At 40.9% G+C, this 22,704-nt stretch overlaps 1 protein-coding gene across 1 annotated transcript in view; it reads right to left on the minus strand.

Moving 5' to 3' along the window:
• sgk1 (serum/glucocorticoid regulated kinase 1) overlaps positions 1-22,181 on the minus strand; it is a 35,059-nt gene extending 12,878 nt beyond the window's left edge. The window contains exons 1-4 of the mRNA XM_069158320.1: positions 21,736-22,181; positions 21,125-21,320; positions 16,244-16,483; positions 3,348-3,563 (exon numbers count right to left, since the gene is read on the minus strand). Of these exons, the coding sequence (XP_069014421.1) occupies positions 3,348-3,563; positions 16,244-16,483; positions 21,125-21,253 (585 nt within the window). The 5' untranslated portion in view covers positions 21,254-21,320; positions 21,736-22,181. The remainder of the gene's footprint in view (positions 1-3,347; positions 3,564-16,243; positions 16,484-21,124; positions 21,321-21,735) is intronic.
• Between the last annotated feature and the right edge of the window lie 523 nt (positions 22,182-22,704).

The raw sequence follows: 22,704 nt of genomic DNA on the forward strand, positions 1-22,704 counted from the left end.
TATTCAGATTGAAAGCCCAACCCAAAATGTTGGCCAACATATTGCTATTCTCACATAACACACTGTAAAACCAGTTTGGGCAAATTTCCTTGTTTCAAATACAGACTGGACAAGCAACAATCTAAGCCAGTGGTACACAACTTGAGGATCAGTAACTACACAAAGGAGCAAAAGACAAATCTGACAAATCTTATCTACACTAAATTTTGTTTACTAATGATTGCTTTTCAACCGTTAATTACTAGATACATTTACTATCAGTTAATCGTATTAAAAAAAAGATATATATATTTTTAAAGTTTAGAAACTTCTTCTGAAACCACTGGTTCTGACCCAGACTGGGTTGTTCCCCAATTCCAGCTGGTTCTCCATGACATGTTTTACTGAGGTTGGGTTTCCAGGGTGAAACTGCACTGAATCACTTGGTTGCCTGTGCTGGAAGTGGTGAGAAACCGCTGCTCCAAACAACATTACAAGAGTACTATTGTGCTTTGGTGAGACAGAATGCCAAAATGAAGCTGATCTCACTCAGTTGGGCCACTAACAGGACACCTGCTCACAATGTGCTCATTTAAATTTATTGGAGTAAAAAAAAGAAAAAATACATATCCAAAGTATTAAAGTATTATCAGCTAAATGCACTTAGGGTATCAAAAGTAAAATAAATATAAAAAATATTTGAATTACCTCAGTAACTGATATATGATGGTATATAACATTATTAGATTATTAATAGTGTAACAGTAGCGTTTTACTAGTGCAGCTAGTTGAGGTAGTTTCATACATTAATTATTGAACTAAGAACCACAAACCCTTATCTCATGAACTAATAGCTGACACTAGAAAGTAGAAACAAACTTCTGCTACACAAATTGAGGAAAATTCTGACTTCAAACCATTATTCATATCAAAGCCATCTGAGAAGTTTAAAAGGGAAATGACCCAAACATCTGAAACATGACTAGGAGTTAGTTTATACTCTGGATCTAGAAAGCAGACTATACTATAGCTGTTAAATAAATGTTGTGGAAAAACAAATATTTCTATACTGCTACCACTGTCACTGATACCTTGACTCAGACATCAGTTCCTGAACGATACTTTTTTCAATACTAGTTTTATGAATTGTAAGAATAAGAAAAGTAATAATTATAATGCACATTATGGTACAAATCTATAGTTTTCATGTAGTTTAGAGGGGGAGAGTGTAAACCAGGTGACTCAAACAGATGTGTGGCCAAAAATAGTTTTGAAAAGAATGAAATAAGAGATTCTAATATAAGATTTATTGAAGTTAAAACAATATTTTTTTTTTATCTAAGTGTGCAGGTTAGGTATGCTAAAAGCTGTATTGGCTCACTGACGCTGATGACATCTACTCCTATATAAACAAGCAAAAGTTATGCGTTTTAAAAATAAAAACATGGTGTGTATGTAGCCCAGGTACCTAAATTTGCAACCAAATTACAAGCCATTTATCGATAGATAACACGGAAGCAGTTCTCTAAGTGTCACATAAGTATGAAAGTTTGGTACCCAGTCCTCTGCATAACAGTAGTTATAAGCCTATCCTGCTTTTCTAGTCACATACAATAACAGTATAATTGGCAGCTACTATGGGACCAGCAGCATTTGCATCTCAGGACATTCCCATGAAACTGCGCTGTTGTGTCAGATATTAGCTTCGCGTGATGTTGTTGTCAGTCATCAAATGTTCAAAGTGGCTGGTGTCTCTGTTAATACAGTCTCAGCCTAGTTTGCCATTGCACGCTCCAGCTCTGAAAACGTATCGCAGCGCTGCGTATTCTCCCATGGGTGTTTTGAGAATGAGACGAGCTGAGGCATGTGCGTGTGTGAGCGCACAAGTTGTTTCAGTCTCATCAGTTTGTTCACTCATTCAGAGGTGATGCTTTCAACACTCTGCCTCTCATACCAGTCATTTCATCTCCATCTAAGTCTTAATATAGCTGACGGTAGCGTCGTCTATCCATCTTTTCCGCACAGATACACACAAAATGACATACGTACACACATATGGCTTGCTGTTCACACCCCCTCATACTGTCAGCACCACTCCGCAGTGAACAGTCACGTCACCATTCATGCCCCTTCCTCCTTTCTCCTTGAATTTGCCTCACTCGTAGCTGTCTCCCTGCTCTCCCTTCCTGCTTTCTCTCATGCCCCTTCTCCGTCTTTCTTCAAGTTGTTTATTGATTCAGTAGAGGTCTGATGGAGTTGTATCCATAGTGATGGTGAATCTGGAATTTCTGGTCATTAATATTTCATGGCAGATTAATCTTTCTAAAAGAAGACTGAAAGTTTGGCTTGTTGAAGCAGAGGTAGAGAAGGAGAGAGAGGGCTGACTAGTCTGTCTGTGGGAAGGTCAGGGAGAGGTGGAGGTCTATAAGTTGCCTGAGTCATAAGATAAAGCACATTTAACAGTAAAAGGGATTAACACTATTCTAGTTTCATCATCAGAAAGGACTGAGTGAAATTACTCTCTCTCTTTCTTACCTTGTTTTTATTCACAAAAACGGAAAGGAAATAAAAAGATGTTCAAAAATCTGTTTTTTCTTTTCTTTCCAATATTTTGAAATCATTGTGTTTTCCTATTTTACATATTCTCATGTTATATGTTAATGGCATATTTGACCATTCAAATATAGTTGTGTTAAGGCCCTGAACTGTTAATAAACACTAATTTCATCTCTTTTGTTGGCCAAATTAGATAGAAACAAATATGAAACATTTGAAGCGGGTGAATACTGCCCCTTTATTACTACTTTCATGCTCCTTCAGTTTTTTAATAACAGGAACAGAAAGAGCAAGAATGGTGTAAAGCTACAAGAAATAACAGTTATTGTCTAAAAAGATCCTAAACTAAAGCTAACTTAACAACAATTACAAAGGCTGCGTTAAAAGTGGATCATACTATAGTTGAATACCAATTAAAATAGTGGTCAGCATTAAAATTGGTTGGGCCGTTAGCACTTTGCACTGCAGTGATGAGAGCCAAATGATCTGCAGCCAAACTGTAGGGGCCCCAGAAAAACAAATCTGCATATATGGGCATCATTTCCTAAAATCATGATAACATATGCCAAAAACGGACTGTACCACTGAAGAAGACCCTGAGCTGATATAAACAGGTAGTGATAGACAGACACAGGGCTTTACAAACCCTGCAAAATGGCACAAAAACAAAACCAATCCCTCATTTCTCTGGGGACCTCCTAAACGTATCCTTCAATGACACCTGGACGTCCCCCTGCTTTGGGGTCCACTGATTACTGTATGACGAGTTAGTGTTTGCTGTAGTAATTTCATCGGCTGTACAATGAACTTGCCTGTGTGCGTTGACGTGGCTGCCAGGTATCCTCCAGGGCGTAGCTGATGTAGGGTCCGCTGCAGATGGAGCACTCCAGCATGACGGGGCTGGCCAGAGGGGGCGAGGCGTGGATCCCCCAGTTGTGACAACCACACAGGTGGACGTCTGACTCTGCTTCCTTCTGCTTGCCTGTGCTGTCGCCATGATGACGAGCCAGCATCTTCCACTTCCTGACCTGCAAAACAAGGATAGATTTTGTTTTTGTTTTTGTTGGGCCAATAACATTTGACACTGAATACTTTTCAGGACATTAATGAAAAAGGGTCAATCGCTTCTGCCGCATCTAAATAGACGAAATAAATAACTGAACCTTTGACAGGCAACTTGTAATCAATAAAAATCCAAACCTCTACGTTTCAAGGTAATATCAGGATATCAAATACACATGGACTACTTAACTATGAGTTTATAAATGTTTTTTCGAAGATGTTATTAAGAGTCAAGTTTTCTTAAGGGCTTACTTCATGGTATTTAAGGGATTTTAAGGATTTTTCAAAAGAGTTCTCTTTTTTTTAAAAAGGTTGTTGTTATTTTGGTGCAATCATGTATTTGTACTACATTTAAACAAAACCTTCAAAAAATACTTAAACTCAAAAATCCACTAAATACAACCCTTAAATTGCCTTAAAAATCTCTTCAAAATTATAAAAATAAAAACAGTAAAGAGGACTTGGCAGTCTCCCCCCCCCCCCCCCCCCCCCCCCACCAAACAAGCCCTGACCATGCCCTGACAAGTTCAATGAATTAGCCAATCAGAAGCCAGCAAATGGTTGCAACACTGTTGAGGGGACATGGTACACGCTAAAAACGGATATATTTAAGGCTGCTCTACTGTTGGTTATGTTGGTGAAAACAACAATCCCTTCATAATAATACAAGGTACTCATATTGATAAGGTAACAAACAATGTTATTATCAATATTTTTTGTTTACATTTCCTAAAACTATTAAAGTGAGAACACATTTCAGGTCATTATAAAGGCAAACAAATGCCAAATTTGATGTCATGCCTCACCCTTTAAGGCTTTAAAGAGCGAAAAAGATGATGAATTATAAGCCAACACATTGAAAAGATATTACCAAGCAAAAGGAAAAACAAATATGCCCTGTAATTTTAAGAGCATACTCACAATGGGGTCATTGCTGTGCTTCGAAAGGGGTAATTAACAGATAAAGCAGCAATTTAAAACCAACATACTAGCAAGAGTCAACACCATGACTTTATGAGTACGATGCTGGAGGGTAACATTTGTTTTGCACAGGAGGCAGTGAATGAATCAGTGTCAGCCTTAGCGTTAATCTCTTCTCATGTGACAGCTGCTCAGTGACACACGCTCCAGAGGACAATCTTACCACAAACCTCCTCGTCTCAATCACTGTTTAGGATGTGACTAAAGCAACACACATATCATGGGCGGAAACAAAAATCTCCTTCAAGCACTCAAGCACCCACACAAGGTATGAGAGAGAAATGTAAGATAGATGGGACAGTTGAAGCTGAGGTCAAGGTGCACATAGTTCTTGAGGAAAACAAATTGCATCGATGGATGTGTCAGTGACCCACAATGGCTATGTAACCATGTAAGGTAAATGGTGTCCTTGGCTCACAGAGGTTCGTTCAGTGACTGCAGCCATTTCAAATGAGTCTTATCAAGGCCATTGATCCCTTGACCCAAACTAAAGCCCAATGTTGGAAGGACAGAACTGATCTAAACAATCACTGAGGTAGTCAAACACATGATGAAACCATTCTGTCATTACAGTGTGTGTGAGTGTATGTGTGTCTGTGTGTAAGGCCTAATTATATCCAGGACTACAGTGGCAATTAAATTATTTATAATCGTTTCATTCAGCCAAAGTTCAAATCAGTATGTTACCTGCTGGTAACCTGCTTGTAACCTGCTTCTGTTTAAATAAAGATACTTAAACCACTTCTATTTCTGTCTGTTAAATGTGAAGCTATTTTCAGCAGCCGATTAGCTTAGCTTAGCATAAAGACGAGTGTGAAAGCAGTACCCCCCCCACTATTTGTGTCAAAGTTGATGGTTGGTGGGTTTAGCTAGTTTTGGACAGAGATAGTTATTTCCAGTTGTCATGCTATGTTAAGTTAACCGGCTACTGGCTGTAGCTCCAGACATGAAAGCAGAATTAATCCTCCCATCTAACCCCTCAACTACGAGGAATACAAAAATATTTCCAAAAATGTGAAACTATTCCTTTAACCAAAAACATATCTCTGTGGATTCAGTAAACTGACATTACATGGCATTTGTCGCGTGTTTACTTGTATTTACAAACGTATTTAACCTCATATTATAAGCCAAAAGGAAGTGCAGGATGGTGCAAATGTGTTTGTTTGTAGGCTATAGGTCTTAAATATTAGTTATGAGCAGTATGTAAAGACCCATGAACTGCTTTTTATTGTTTATCATGCAATCTTTTTTTTTATTGTATGGCCTCCTTCTGAGCCTTGTTCCAGCGGAGGTGACATGCATTCCTTCAAGGGGTATGAAAATATGTGCACAGGAAGCGCACATATTTGAATGCCATCTCCGTCCTCTTAACTCCCTTTCCCTGCCCTGTGACCTTGTTTTATGTTACGACCCATTAAGACAACAGTAATGTCATTATTTAAGGCCTCCTCAGCAAGATATGTCCTTTCACCTCAAACTCAGGATGGAATATATTCCGGGGAAATTCTCATACTAAGCCCAGGATGTACACATCAGCCGCAGAGCTCCATAAATCAAGAAATAAAAACATCACTATTGCATATCCAGACTTAATCAGACATCCGCTTTTCCTTACTGACCTCCTTAACTCTCTTTTGCCTGAATTCAACACAGATTATTTTTAACAGGAGTGTAAGTAACCAACAAAGTTATATAAAACCTTTACCTTAATAAGCTGACCTTTACTCCCATAAAGTAGACCTAGCCATAAAATACAGGACTGTGTGATAAGGCTACAAGTCCAAACACTAATATTACTCAATATGGATGCCTATGAAACTTGTCTTAAGGAATCACTTTGCATCAACTTGCACAAACTCAACACATCAGAAATCAATCATCTATTGGAAAGATAAATAATGGTAAACATATAACACATTGAACTACAGCTTCAGAAGCTGGTTTAATATTTGCAGCAGCTAAATTGTACTACAAATGTTTTCTGTTATTATGTCCATTAAATCGATGCTGTAAAAACAATGTTTACTGTGGTGTCATCGGCCAACCTATGGCCCTCTTTCCTAGAAATCCCCTTTTAGCCACGTCCTGCTCATCCATATGTGCCCCCCCACCAGCTTCCCGCAGCACGTTTGTCTTCCTCTAACAGGCTTGAGATATGGAGGCAAAGAAAAACATGCTTGAAAGACAAAAAGATTAACAGAGAATGAGAGAAAGTCTTACATAAGCTATCCAATTCTCTGTCAGAGAAAAGACTTCCTCATTAACGCCAAGGTCACTGCTCTTTCTTTTCCGTTTCTCTTTCCCCTCTCGTCGTTCCTCGATCACAAACATGGGTCTTACAATGAATGAGGAATGGGAGAAAAGATCCAAAATAGTAGAGAGGCGAGGCAAAGACTTATGAATCAGCCATTCTGACTGGGATACAAACACCGAGTATACAGTATAACCCAAGGGAGATTAAACCTCAGAGATACTGTTCAGAGGAAAAGAGAGTTCAGGAGGGTTAATCTGAAAAACAAGAGGGAGTTTCTGAGAAACACGTCTGACAAAAACTGTATTTTTACTGTTGAACAGGGAACCAGACATGAAGTAAGTCTGAGAATTCAAATTACAATACTAACCCTAAGCTGTTTTAGACTTTGCACCCATTTTCATCCACTGGGGTCAGACTAATTCTTTTATCTTTAAATCTCGAGGAGCGCCGTGACACAGTCTCTGAACTCTGACTTCCTTACAAAACATTAATATTCAGTGTCATTCACTGTGCTTCAACCCATGCAAGCAATCACAAAAATACTGTCTTCCTGACTTCCTTATGTATCTCTGTCTATCTCTTATTTCTCTTAAGAGAAAGAAAATATATCTATGTGGTACACTGCAGGGACTATTACCAGTTTGGTTTGATTATCTGTTTTGACATTAAGGCTCCTCTTCCGCCTCACTGAGATAGTCAAAACAGCCAAAACATTTGTTCAACAATTTAAATAAAACTGCTTTTTAAGGTGGAAACAGTGGATAGCTGACTTAAAAAAAACCCACTGCAAATCCTACTCACCGACATGGCTTGTCTTATTTTAGACAGAAGCGACAACATCTGACAAATGATACTTGATAACAATTTTCTCTTGCATAGTAAAATAGGATATTAATTTCACATATGTTTAAGAATGGCTGTGCTCAAAAACAAGATTGACAGTCCACAGCCATGGTAGCAGTCCAAGAGTCTGCACTAAGGCACAGCAGTGTTTTGACCTAAATGTTAACGTCAGCGTGCTTAGCGGTGATTCAGACTGAAAACAGCCCCTGCGTTAAAACGGTTGTTGACACACTCTAAACTCTAGACCTCATGCTCATGGTGGTGCTAAGGAAAAGTGAGGGAGTCACCAGACTCAGGATCAGTATCCAGGCAAAACATTTATTTCTCAGCATGTAAGTGAGCCAATAGATCTCAAGATATAGTAGCTTTAATACAAAATGAGATTATTATTTCAAGTATATCAAAATATACTCTACTAAGAATGCAAAGCGACAGTAGTTCATTGCTGGGCACTAAATCCACAAGGAAGCAGGTCAGGTCAATTTGAAACTCAGTTGTCAAGTGTGTGCCATAAACCCAAACCCCATTGTAGAAAGCAGTCTCAGCAGAACGGAGTGTGTGAATGGGAGAAACAAAAGTTAGAGTGCATAGTCAGGGTGCTGCTGAGCCTCTGCGGCGCAGCAGTTTTGGCATCAGCCCTGGAACATCAAGATGGAAGATGGGATTAGCCGGGTTCTCGGGGTAGATTAGAACAACAATAATTCCCAAATTCCGTCACAATGAGACTCGCATGAGAGTTTCTTTTTTTTCTTTCTAGTGGGTCAAGTTCAGTGGAGATAAAGGAGGATGGAGGAAGAGAGGGAGGGTGAGCGAGAGGTATTGATGTGGATCTCCCAGGGGGGGTTTAATCCACAGTGGGTGCAGAAACTGATACAGCATTTTTGTTTTACATTTCAGTCACTGGTTACACAGTGAATCAGCTATACAGCTATATATAAATATCAGCACTAGCATCATCTCAAAATGATCATTTTGGTAAGTTTGCCCTCATCATTTACCCCTTTTTTCCCTCAGTCACTCTCTATTTAAACCACGAAAGTAAATAAACCTGTCACTTCCTCAAAATTGCTTTTCCCCACATAACACACAGTCATCTCCCTACGTACCCCGAATGCCTTCACTATCTGTGTCAAACCTGACTCAGATTAGTCAGGAAGCCTCTTAACACCACAAACAACCTGCTTTACTTGTCCTCCTTCAGCTCCGCTCTAGCTTGTTATAGCTACATTTGGGTGAAACAAAACTAATTCAACCCCCCTCCCCCCCCCCCCTTGCCATATCACAACAAACCCAGGGAACTACAGCCAAGGTATGAAATACCTCCACTATGCTTATTTATCTCCCTTTTTTTGTGCTTTGGCACAGAAACAGCCTGCCTGCACAGTATAATGCGGCTGTAGCAATAGAAACAAATGCACTCTGCGATTTTGGGGTGTATATATGCATCCACTGTGAGCGAAGATGAGAGATCATGCAAGGAAAGCAATTCCAAGTTTATTGCTCCAACCACATTCTTCCGCTGCCAGAGTGCTTGGCTATGGAACAAAAGAAAAGCAAAGGATTAGCAGTTTTCCATTTCCAAGTTTATGCTAAACAGTGGTAGCTTGGAACTGCTTTCCATGCCCTGGGAGAGAACCCACATTTTAATTGTGCTTCAATATTTTTAAATTGGAGGTGAGAAAAATGTTAGTCATCACAATAGAGGGCAAAGGTGATGACACAAAAATATGAAAGGTTGTAAAGGATACAAGAAGGCTGTAGGAGAAAAGGGAAAGCTTTCAACAGTCAACCAGATGACTCCTTCAGGTGTTGCCAAGAGGGCAAGCAGGAGCTGGAAGCCAGCCAAACTGATGCAAACTGCCTTCATACCAACGCTAAGCTGGCGCCTCAACAGTTTCATTACTAAACAGAGATTCTGAGAGACTCAGGGGGTTCTGACTTTTGGCATTTATACAGACTGAATGTGAATATGTGCGGAGGTCTTTAAATAGGCAAGAAGAAATTTGGGAGTCAATTAGCCAAACTATTCAAAAGAATACAAACAGAAGTTTGGTATGAGATGCATTTCTCCCTGGTATTGGTACAGTATGCATGACAAGCCAACAACTTGGAGAGGGATTTTGGCTCCCAGTGCGCTCTGTGTAACTCTTTGTATCAAATATAATTGGACCTAGAGGGTTGTTCCTCTTAATTCCTTCTTATTCCCAGTGCAAGCTAAAACCTTTTTGACAGTAATACGATTCATTGCAAATGTGACCAAAGCTGGAACTCAACTGAGGTTTTGGCAAGGCTGTGTAACCTGATTGGCAGGTGAACAGAGGACCAAGCGCTGGTCAAGAGAGACAACAAAGTTCCCCAATTCATTGGGGACACCTACTTTTAATACAATCCAACAGCCCTGTAATAAATATTTTTTGTTGAGACTGTATCAGACTCCATTTGGTCAACTGCATTTTCTGTTGTTACATCAGACTGCATTATACTAAAATATGTTTCTTCCTGTCAACTCTTACTTGAATCAGCAGCGAGTTAAGATTTTCCATCCTGTTTTCACCATTCAAGTTTAAACAGCTTGGAGACGTCTGGAGTTCATGTCCTTGCCAAAATAATAAAATAAAACGTCAATAGTGTGGCAGTAAAAGGTCACCAGCACAGCGGTGTGATCTTTGAATATGACACACAAAACGTTAACCATTAGCTCCATCAAGAAGTGAATGGCCCAAGATCTCTCAGAATGTACAGCTCAGGCATTTCTCAGATAACACTACGTCAGGAACCAAAGTCTGAAGTGCAAAGTTAAGGAGCAACATACGGTCACATCACAGTTACAAGAAAACTTAATGCACCATAAAAGTGAAAAATCTTTCTCTAAGAAGACATTGTCAACAGCTGATATGGAGGCCAACGGTCGAGGTATTTCTACCTCCGCCTGACATGTCATCTGATTTAAAACCTGAATTGTATTTGTGCTTGTGATCGACCAACAGTCTCACTTCACAGGATCTTTGAATGAATTCAGCCTGCCGTCAAAGCTTCTTCACGGTCTCATTCACTGACTTAGACATAAAGCATTAGCATTCGTGGAGCAGAGCTTCAGCCTGCAGGGCCTTGTCACTGCACATGGAGAACAGAAGAGGTGGATTTGTCACAGATCATCTCCCTCTGTTTTCTCTCTGTGGAGAATGATACGCAACAGCCGAGTTAACCACGAGGCAGTAGTTTTAAAAATGCAGATGACCCAAGGATCGTCTGTCAATGGGCGTTTTTGACTGTGATGATGCAGGTAACACTACCGAGGTGAGCTTACTTCACTGACAAATGAGGCAGGGCTTTTCTTCTGCATCCAAGCTCATTTCCAGAAATCCAGATGCAGCTTTTCGTCCTCTGCTTTGTACCCCTACGTTTTTGTTGAGATCTTATCAATAGTCAACCACATCTCACTGGGGTGGATGGGAGTAGATCAAAATCATTGTTCTTCCTGGACACACTTGGTTTCTCTCATCTCCTTCGATTTCTTCACCCCTCGGCCTCTCTGCTTGAATTCCTGCCTTCTTTCCTCTCTCCTGCCCTCTCCCTCTCTTTCTCCTGCATGAATGAGTTTTGGACAGTAAACACAAATGGGACCAGAGTGTGTTCGGTCTTCCTGGGTAAATTTGGTGTTTAAACCTAAGTGAATGCTGACTGATTAAAACTATCACCTGATCCATGCCCAGAAGAGGCCAAAAATGTATGTCACTGAGCAACCGAGATAACAACTATGAGCTTATTTAATACAGTGTATCATATGAAATAGTATAATCAAGACATTTTGCTGTTATATGTTGTCTTGTTTAAGTAATTATTGTATCTGACTTGTTAAGAGGCTCCAGTATGGCTTTAAAGTCCCAAAATTGCATGGTGCATATTTTGTACTTTATGGGGTTTGACTAACATACCTACTGGGTACCTGCATCAGGATAAATGAGGAAAAGGGGGAGAAAGGTTTCAGCAAATAAGGAGTAAGAACATTCATTTACAATGCTGCAGTAGTGTCTGACTCCCAGCTCTTGGAGGTGAAGCAATTAAGGTACTTTAAAACCCTTATTGCTGCAATTTGCGTGCAAATTAGTACTTTCTGTGTTTCATAACTCAGATCTGAGCACACAGACATCACCCGCATATTCATAGAATCAGTGTGACTTGCAATATTATCATCTCAGATGTCAATCGTCAATAAACATCTATAAATGCACTTAGAAATCTAAAAACTATGCTCCTTAAAACCATAGAACCTGCCTGAGAATCATCACATTTTAAGATTTTCTTCAGTATCAAAGTAATCCAGTGATAGTTGGCTGTACATCCATGGACAAATTTGAGATAGGAACAGCCAATAGCTAAATCAGACTACATGTAATTGTGCCAATCTGCCAGAATGTACATAAATATAGGCATTCAAATTTTTATCCAATCCTCCATGGTAACAGAGTCCTTCCCGCAAACGTCTAAATTATGGGAATTTTTTGTGCCGTAACTTATAGCAGCTTTCAAAATGGAGGTAAGAAGGTGAATAATAAGGAGCCACAAAATCCTTTTATTTTTCCTGTTTCACAATGAACTTCGTTCTGACATTACAAATGTTGAAAATGTTTACATTTTGAGACCACAGTGTCCCTTATTTACTAATCATAACAGGATTTTATTGAGGAAATGGAAACTGTTTATCATCAGTGTGTACATTATTATTGGGTAAATCCTTAATGGATGGATGTTCTCTCATAAATACATTTAATGTGTGTATTCCATGTGCTGTATTTACATGTAAATATTGTTGTCATTTTATTTGTGAGAGATTTTTTTTCTAAAACATAAATGAATCATGAAAAAGTCCTGTGTTAGACTGTAGAAAAGTACTGAAATTGTAGAACAAGAGAGATAACACATTAGGACAACCAGCAGTCAGCAAAAGTTCATGTTCTTTTCTTTTTGATTAAGTCTTCATCAAGAACAGAACAGGCTTGATGTAAGAGATGAGTGGAAAGGCTGCGTTTGCATTCGCTTTGTGTGTGTGTGTGTGTATATGTGTGTATGTGTGTGTGTGGAGTATCTGGCAGCCTGGGACAGAACAGGACATCCTTATCAGGAGGATTTATATGCTTTTGATTCCTGTTCATGCTCAGGCGGTGGGGCAGATGCCCTGACCTCATCTCCTATCTTCTAATAAAACTGTCCCCTCAGCTTTCCTCATCTCTCTCTATCACTGCTGTTTCCTCTGTTTATGCCTCTCCCCTCAGCTACACCAGCCCCTCTCTTCTCCAGCCGTTAAGCCATTGTTTACCCTGTTGTATTTCTAATTTCTTCCATACACTCTCACAACATATCCTACCTCCTACTTACAGTAAACCTCTCCTCCTCTCCTCCTTTATTTCCCTGCAATCATTACTCCAGAAAAAAATGCACAGTCATAAATTCGGATTTCATAATATAAACAGTGTCATAAAGTTGATGCCATATTTGTCTTTACTTCTGGTACACTCATCAAAGGTAGCAGCGGGGTGAAGGCTATGCAGAGCACTGGGTCAAGGCTAAGCTAAGCTAGCTGCGTTTTTTAATAGCGCTGATGCTTCATAATCACAAATAAGAAGTGCTGTGATGGATTTTTAATGAAGAGAGGGGGGACGTGGAGGTGGGCAATCTGTCAGGGAGGATTTTCTTGGAAAGAGAGCGACACTCAAGTATAAAAGGGCTTGGCAAATGTCCTTACATTAATTCCGACATTGTGGCGTTCATATTTTATTCATTTTTGGGCTTTCGAGGGTGAGTGAAAACTTTAATTCCAGTTGGGATGCAGCTCCTCTGGAAACAAACAACTGCAAAATTACTCTGCTGCCAAATGCAGATTAACAATTTCAAAAGGCTCTTCTCACAATGAAATGCTACAGTGAGCAGGACAAAAGTTTCACATCCAAGATTCAACAATGCAGAGGCACTGGAGGCAAAATACTTCTACATTTACAGCAGCTTAAAAAGTAAAGAATAAAGAGCGACACATCCGACCATGACAAATGTCTCGAGAGCTTTCCCGTCTGTCTATGCACACTTAAGAGTAATCTGACACTTGTCAACTGGTGTCTTATTCATCTTCAACTTCTTGAAATTATGACAGCAGCTTCTCAGCGTCATCACCCAAGCTTCAAAAGTCAGAGTCCGAGACAGCTGTTCGACAGCGACAGATACAGTTCACTTTGATGGACTGATACATTTCATAGTGATACTTTGCACATTTGCATTTGAATCTGGTTGTGGGTGTCCTTCTTGCAGAACAGAGCAGTGAGCTTGGCATGTGAGGAAAATGTTTCTGCCACTGCTCAATTTTCTGAACAAGCATCATACTCAAGCAAGTATTTGGCAAACCAACTTTGAGGGCTCCGAGTAGCGAAGGGTGTGGACAGTGTGTGCGATGATACAGTACGGTATGCAGGGAACAGTACAGAACATGATGTCCATGTGCTCAATTTTGACATGGAGTATTTTACACACAAAGTCAGACACGGGATCAGAGCAATTCCATATCTAGACACCGTACTGTTACTGTAAGTTTGTATGCCGTCAATCATTCATCCAGCCTCGGATTGAAGACCACATATGAGATATGAAACATATTGACTTCACACACATGCACAAACACACTGCAACTCTTACACCAGCTATGACTCATCACAGAGCCCTGTCCTCTTTAAACCCTCCGCCCCACCCCTCCAAGCAGCAAGCCTGCTCCCGCTTCAGTGCAACACCCATTAATTCTACACACACGCACCCACAGCAGTTATCTCCACTGAGAGAGATCACTGAGACTGCTGACAGATCTTTTGGTTTTGAGGGCAAGAGGTGGAACTGATGGAGAGTCTGCAAGCAAAATGGTTAAAAAAAAAAAAAAAAAAAAAAAGTGAACAGCTGCAGGAAAGAGAATGGGGTGACGGACAACAGTGGAGCCCTGTTTTACATCCTTACATACCGAAATTCAAAAAGGGACAGTGTGGCTTTGTCCTGCTGGGATGGTGATGACTCACTCTCTCCACACAGACACACAAATGGGGAACCAGCTGATGGGTATAATGATTGATCGGCAGTGGAAAAGCTATTGTGATGGCAGTTGCATAACCAAGGACAACCTGGACACCTGCAGCAGCATCATTAGCATAAATGGACGTGTGTGTGTGTGTGTGTGTGTGTGTGTGTGTGTGTGTGTGTGTGTGTGTGTGTGTGTGTGTGTGTGTGTGTGTCTTTTTGCTTGGGCAAGGCATTTGTTGACACTTCCTTTCATGCACTGGTGTTCATTATGTTTTGGGTTAATTTTTAATAGTGTTCTCTCCTGAACGAAGCCTCCTGCACTAATTTTAGCAACAACAAGTGGGACTTTGAAAAACACCCGAGTCTTCAGTCGCCTCAGCATTTTAAATTACGTAACAACACTCGTGAAGGAGCTTGAAGGGAGAACAAAGAGAAACAGAGAACAATGTCCAGAGTCCTGTTTGTTAATAATTTGCCTCTTTGACTTATTTCAATGAGCGCTAACAGGCAAACAGAGAGAGAAATGAGTCAAGTGATGTGTGTGTGTGTGTGTGTGTGTGTGTGGGAGGGGGGGGGGGGGGGTTTAGCAGGAGGGGGGGGGGGGGGGTGGATACACACCCACCTGCAGGCCAGAAGGGGAGATGTGTGGTGAGAGGATAGCAGGTGAGTGGGCAGCTTCTCCTTTTGTATATGGTACACATTATGTAATAGGTCACACTCTGTTAACTTTTCATTCACACCTTCAATTTACCACTAAATTTACTTAAATGTATATAAAAACCTTATGACACTGTATGACAAGATGAGATACAACATTGGACAACAACACAGTTCAATTTGTCTACAATCTGTTGCAGCTTTAAAAAAAACAACAACATATAATCATTGTTTGATTGATTGCTATGGCTGTACAATTACATCAAATGGAGATATACTACATGTTGTGTGCATAATTATGTACATACCTCTTTAAAATTCAGGCTGAGATGTTTGGCTTTTTTTTTGTGCAAATTTTGGGATCTCCAACAGAAAGGTTGGCTCAGGCAGAATTTGGAGATACACTTGGGTTTTATTTTTGTTGTGTGGGTCATCGTTTCTGTTGGTAATTATAATACTGTGCTTTCACATGAAGTTGTGTTATTTCCAAATGCGGCAACGGTGCTCAAAAGACTGCTAAAATATATATAAATAATATAAAAGATATATTCAACCAGCAACGATGGGTCGTAAGTAGGCCTTGCTTTGACTTAGACAAGCAAAAAACTGTAGTGAATGTTATTATAACTAATAGACATGATGGTAAAACTATGACAATATGAACCGAAATATAATTAAATTGTAATTATCCTTTAAATGTGTCTGTGTGTGTGACGGAGGTGACAAATGATACTCAGAGGTGAAGGCAGTTGATTGTGTGTCACAGGGTAGAGTGTGACTTCATGTATGGAGAAGTGACACAAAGAGATACATTGGGAAACCCACACTCTCCATATACAAGTATGTTTGTCTGTTTACCTTGCAGCCCTTGTTCTTCTCATGGCCGCTGGATGACCCACTGGCAGGGCACGGCGAGCACGGCTCCTGCTGGTAATACTGGCCACCCTGCAGGCCCCCATAGTGACAGCAGCCGTAAGGCGAGGGGAAGTGTGTGTACCACAGGTCCTCAGCCAGCGGACACTTCGGACAAGGGTAGTGGAGGCCTTTGCCCTGGGCTTTCTCCACGCTCACCTTGGGGTTCCTCATCCATCTTCTTACCTGTACATGAAACAGGTGAAAATTCTTCTTCAGTTGGTTTGATCTCACTTTTTTTTTTTTACATCTTTGCTTCTCTTCTTCTGCAGTCATGTGTTTTTGAAAGTATTCATGAGGATGCTCAACACACACATACAATTTACACATTCAGCGCCAACCTCGCCAGCTGCAACTTTAATCAGAGAAAGAGTCTGTCATGTTATCCCTCATTACGTGTCAGTTCAAGTGGGACGGACACACACGCACACACACACACACACACACACACACACACACACACACACACACACACACACACACACACACACACACACACACACACACACACATATATAAATGCACTTCAAAGAGACACAGATTAGTCTCTGCTCTGCCACACTTCTAACACATTAATCAGTAAGGGAACACTCACAGAATGACATACAGTATATGTGTTGCACACACACCTGCTGCATGCTGATGACACAATGCACAATGCTAACGGCACTCTCCAGTTTGATGAAGAATGAAAGCAAAGTCTCATTTGTCTTCATGCTCGTCACTGTTTCTTTGACTTTCTTTAATGCCAGCAATACATTACAGAAACTTGGCCGGTCCACAGAGAGGCGGATCAATCCTCATGTGCGCTCCCGTGATGAATTATCCCAAATTAAACCCTTCTACATGTTTGTCGCTAATGAATGTTCACATTACGCAGTAATGATGTCAACAAGTGAGTGAGACGTTGTGTTTAATGGCGTTATATATTACTAACAAAGGCATGAGTTGGTGCATGCAAGCCTAATGCATGGTGTACACGCAAGACTCCTGCAGTGACTAAGACTTTCAGAAATGCACAGTCACTAACTGTAAAACCCAGTGTGTGTGTGTGGGGGGGGGGGGGGGTGTTTAGAGAAAAGAAACATTGAGAAGAAGATGTGAAGAAAGTAGAGGAAACAATAATCGGGAAACAGAAGAAGATTGACAGGGAGAGAGAAAAACCAACATTTTCACGAGAAGCCTTGTGAAACCGTATCCTGCTGCGTGAGTCCAACAATTAGCACGCACGCACGCACACACACACACACACACACACACACACACACTAAGATTGAATGCCTGAGTCGAAGGGTAGCCAGACAGCGTGTCAAGGCATGTCGGGTCTAAAGGAAAACAGACTTGGAAAAACACTCCAGCAGGTTAACACAAAACCAAGCCAGCCACTGTAGGACTTCCACGGACGTCCGATGACACACACCTAAAATAAAAACCCTGCAACACATTTTTTCACAGAACCAAACATGACCTGATTGAACATGTGATTGACGTTACATCTAATTAGAGGACTTTTGCCTTTGTTATATGTCATTGGATTCAAAGAAGTGTGAGAAATGTTTTGGCACTCTCTCATGGATCAAATGGTGCTCTGTCATACCTCTTGTGTAACAAGTCATGCTGATAATAAAACTGATGATAGGTGTCATCCGAATCCACCAAATTCACCACAGGCACAAACACACAGTCTTTCAGAGCTCGCAGTAGCATCACAATGTTTCCCTTCTTTTGGATCACTTTAAAAAAACACTGCTATAAAGCTCTACACAACATCATCTTTTTGATGTGCCAGCTTGTTTAAGTGTAACAGGTAACATTTGTTCAAATGTACGATCCCAAATAGACCAGTGAAAACACACCTAACATACACAGCTCCATTGATTTGATATTTCCGTCCCTTATTTCCCTTCCTCATTTGTATGATGCACAGCTCTGTCTGGACTCATGCTCTCCTCATTATGTGATTAGGCTGATTTAGACACAAATAGGGAGACAAATAAACCCTGAACAGCAGCAGGCATTAATTCTGATTTGGGGCTGTGTGCTGATGCATATCTGGAAGCTTCTGCTTTGTTTTTTCCTTAGTTAGGATAGAGTAGAGGGGAAGGCAAAATTATACAGAAATATGAAGACGAAAGTCAAAAGAGGTGAAGATGGATGGACGGACGAACGGACAGACGGGCAGACAGACGGGCAGACAGACACTGTTTACTGTTACAAATATGAATCTATTTTAGATCATCTCATGGGAAACTCATTGCAGCAGACGGTGCCAGTGGGAGTGTCTTTGTGCGTGGGTGTTAACACAATCTGCCCATATTCATCAGGCAACTCATCAGTGATCCACACCATACTGTACACCATCTGAGACCAGTAAACACATAGGAACACACATTTTACACAACCCATAATGTGAGCCAAAAAAACCCAACAATAACACAACCTGACTAGAAAAAATATAATCTATTCAGCAACAAATATTCATCTAGTATAGAACTGTTGTTGATTGCTGCCAATTTCTTGTTATCCTGGAACATGTTCGCTGTCTTAAGGCTGAAAATGTGGTGACTTGAACCACAGTAAATAACTTGTGCAATAAACCTTTCATTTATGATTTATTACATTATTATATTATTACACAGTTTGGAAAGTAATAATGTTCTGCTGTATTCCCAAAGCAGTACAGTGATTACTGGGTGAATGCATCAATCTACAAGCTGGAAGTTAATGTTAGTTGTTTCCTTCCTGTTATAGCCTGCAGTCATATTGCGCTTCATTTTCTTTTGATCTCATGTAAATCGCATGCAAATTATTCTGATTTAAAGGGGGCAGAAGTTGAGCTGTTTGACAACATCGGGATGTTTTTGTCAGATTACATAATTAATCTGTTTTCTCAATGATTAATTAATCATTTGGTCTATAAACTGCCAGAAAATAGCAACTTAAACCAAATTAAATTCATCAAATGCCCAAAATTGATTCATTGGTTCATTGTGCCAGGTTAGTTTTTTAATCTTCATTGCAAAAACTTGAAACTCCTCAACAATCTTTTACTTTGAAAAGCATTTGCATGTTGCTTGATAAAGTGCTTTGTCCAGTTACCAGAACAAAGACTGACCAAAACGAAATGGGACAGAGCACACAGTTATGCTTGGGCAAAATCATTTTCTCCTTCTGACTCCATTTCATTTTCAGGAACAGTTCGCGGTGGAAAGAGGAGATTTGAAATAAGCCAAAGCTGAAAAACTTCTTTCAAATCAAAGATTATTAGAACACTGAACCAGATGTAATTTACAGAGAACTCATTGCTGGTAATGGAGGCATCAGCAGCTCTAAAGAGCATTATTATTATCTGGAGCTGCATGTCTCTGCTTTGCGATTGTCAGCCCCACCAACAGTTCATGTCTTGTATCTCTATGCTGTCCTTTTCTCTCTCTGCTCTCCCCTCACCCCAACCGGTGGAGGCAGATGGCCGCCCACCTCTGAGCCTGGTTCTGTCAGAGGTGTCTTCCTCTTAAGAGGGAGTTTTTCCTTCCCTCTGTTGGAGGTTTTTCTCTTTTCTCTTCATATAAATAAAATTGAATTGAATTGAATTGAATTGAATTGAATTGAATTGAATTGAATTGAATTGAATTGAATTGAATTGAATTGAATTGAATTGAATTGAATTGAATTATTAATGCATTTTGTGATCTTGGTGTTGTTGAAGAGGATTTTCATTTTGTGTTGAATTTCCCCTTGGAAAAATTCAGTAACAGAATCTTAAATTGTATTTGGGTTGTCAGGTGGTAATATGTTGAGTTATCTCTCTAATGATATTTTGTTGTGGTGGGATGTCTGTGTGATTTTTTTTTAAAGGTTCTCTCTGAATTTCTGGAACTGTTTATTATGCTTTGTCACGTGACCAAAAGAGTTGCTGTTTGGTCTCTTGTAAGCCCATATGGGCTGAGCACCACGTGGTCCATGACACTTAAACAAACTAATCATATCAGACATAATGAGGGTATATTAGCATTGATATTAAAAGTTTAAAAAAAAGAGTGGTTGAACAGGGGCAAAAATGTCTACTGTTAAATTCCAGATGGAGCTCTTTTAGTCGTATTGGTGGGATACACCTGTGTAAAAGATTTAAGTATTAGATGTTAGTAAACAACTCATTCTATAGTACATGATTTATGATTATATCATCCACTCAGTCCCTGGATTGTACTTTTGGAAAAGTCAGAACACACATTCAATACACAAACACACCAACCAAAGACAACATTACACACAGACCTCTCCCAGCACTGCAGCATAATGCAGGATATGCAAGTAGATACCAACTATAGGACCTCGTTTGCTCAGTGATGTCATCATTTCTGCTCAACAGACACTTGTGGGTTCTTTAATGCAACTGTGGAGTACACACACACACACACACACACACAAGCAAGGAGAAACACACACAACACACTGTAAACACACGCAGAGCCTGATTTGATCGGCTTAGCTTCCACAATGACATCATCTTTGCCCCCCCCCCCCCCCCCCAACCCTCCCACCCACCCACCCAGCCACACACACGCACGCACGTACGCACGCACGCACGCACACACACACACACACACACACACACACACACACACACAGAGAGAGAGAGAGAGAGGGAACACTCCGGCTGTGACACCTCCTCTCTCAGCCAACATACCTCTCACTCTGATTGTGTAGGTGCATGAATAGGCACACACTCAAACATGCACCCATCCCAAAATGTGTGTGTGTGTGTGTGTGTGTGTGTGTGTGTGTGCGTGCGTGCGTGCGTGTGTGTGTGTGTCATCCAAAACTTACCTTTCTCTTGACAAACTGGAAGGCAGAGCACTTCTTAAAGGAGAAGGCAGTCTTCTCTCCATCTCTTCCCACTCCTCCGCCTCCCCCACCACCACCTCCTCCTCCACCTCCCCCATTCACCAGCTTCATGGCCGACACCGGCACTCCACTTGCCTCCGTAGATCCCAGGATGACGGACAGACTGGCAGGGAGTGTACTACAGAGAGAAGGACAGGCGTAAAGGAAAAGCTGTAGCTTGTTGCAGAGACATGCGCGGGACAGAAAATGCTAGAAAGGGCGCTGTGATGATGATGATGATGATGATGATGATGGGATCACTGGAACGATAAAGATAAGGCTAAAGTAAGAGAGACAGTGAGAGATGCACAGAAAAAGATGGGGAGAGGAGGAAGAGGAGGAGGAAGATACCAGCTCCTGTTGCTCTGAGGAGGAAACAGTTTTGTTGACAGTCTCACACCACTCTGAAAGCATCATACTGAACTGTCAGGTGTGTGTGAAGTTAATGTATGAGTGCATTCACATGCTCAGTGTGTTTACTTCTCGCTCTGAAGTGTGAATGGATGCCTAACAACACATGCACTGTTTGAACACATGCCTGCACCCTTCTGTACCTTTATGCTGTTGCGTTGGCTGATTCCACTGATCCTGCTGCAGCCTGTTTTTACCCGAGGACTCCTCCAAAAGCCTGGTCCCGGATCAGATGTGCCAGCTCTCGCTCCTCAGTTACAGGTGTCCCTCTCTGAACTAAGCCCACAGGATGGAGAGAAGAGACGGGAGAGTCTGCGATGATGCTGTTGCACGGCTCAATAAGAGCGTGTCACTGTAGTGCGAGTGAGTGTGTGTCCTCAACGGTGCAGTCGTTTGAGGTGCACTGTGGGTAAACGCACTGAGGACTCAGGAAGTGTGTGTGAGAGGGCATGATGAGGCAGAGTGTGATGTGTCCAGCTGCAGTCCTCTGGCTCACACTGGTGATACTTTATCAATGAAAGGCTCTGCAGTGAGGAGATGCTGTCTTCCCGCCCCTTCTCTCTCTTTCCATCTCTTTCTCTCTCTCGCTCTCTCTCCAGCTTCCTCGCTGCTGCTCATCACCACTCTGCCCTCCCCCTTTTCCTCCGCTCACTCATTTTTCTGCTGCAGTCGATGGTGGCTCCTCCCCCTCTCTCTTCTCTCCCTCCCTCAGTCTACCTTACCTCATCCCTCCCCATGTTTTCTTTCTTTTCTTTTCTCGAAAATTATCCCAGTGAGGACCGAAGAGGACAGTGATACCCGGAACAGATCTCCACCACAACAAGTGATATAGGGCTTCATTTTGTGCATCATTTTTTTTAAAAACAGTTTTGGCTTGGCTGGATTTCACACACAGACAAACACATATCCTAACTGTGTACGCCCTTGCTTCCATAACACAGGAGCTGTTTTCATTTCCTGATGTGACATCTGTGTATGATAAAGCTAAATTATGTTTCGTTTTTGAATCCATACACTTTGTGTGTTCTCTAAATACAAAAAATGTTGCGTCTTCTTGTGAGGTGCCTTAACAATGAACAATAATAAACTAAACATGAATCCAAAAGTTCACA

This window comes from Embiotoca jacksoni, unplaced genomic scaffold (genome assembly GCF_022577435.1).
Source record: "Embiotoca jacksoni isolate LCO1_2020_lvr unplaced genomic scaffold, fEmbJac1.0.p SCAF_23, whole genome shotgun sequence".
NCBI classification, from domain to species: Eukaryota; Metazoa; Chordata; class Actinopteri; family Embiotocidae; genus Embiotoca; species Embiotoca jacksoni.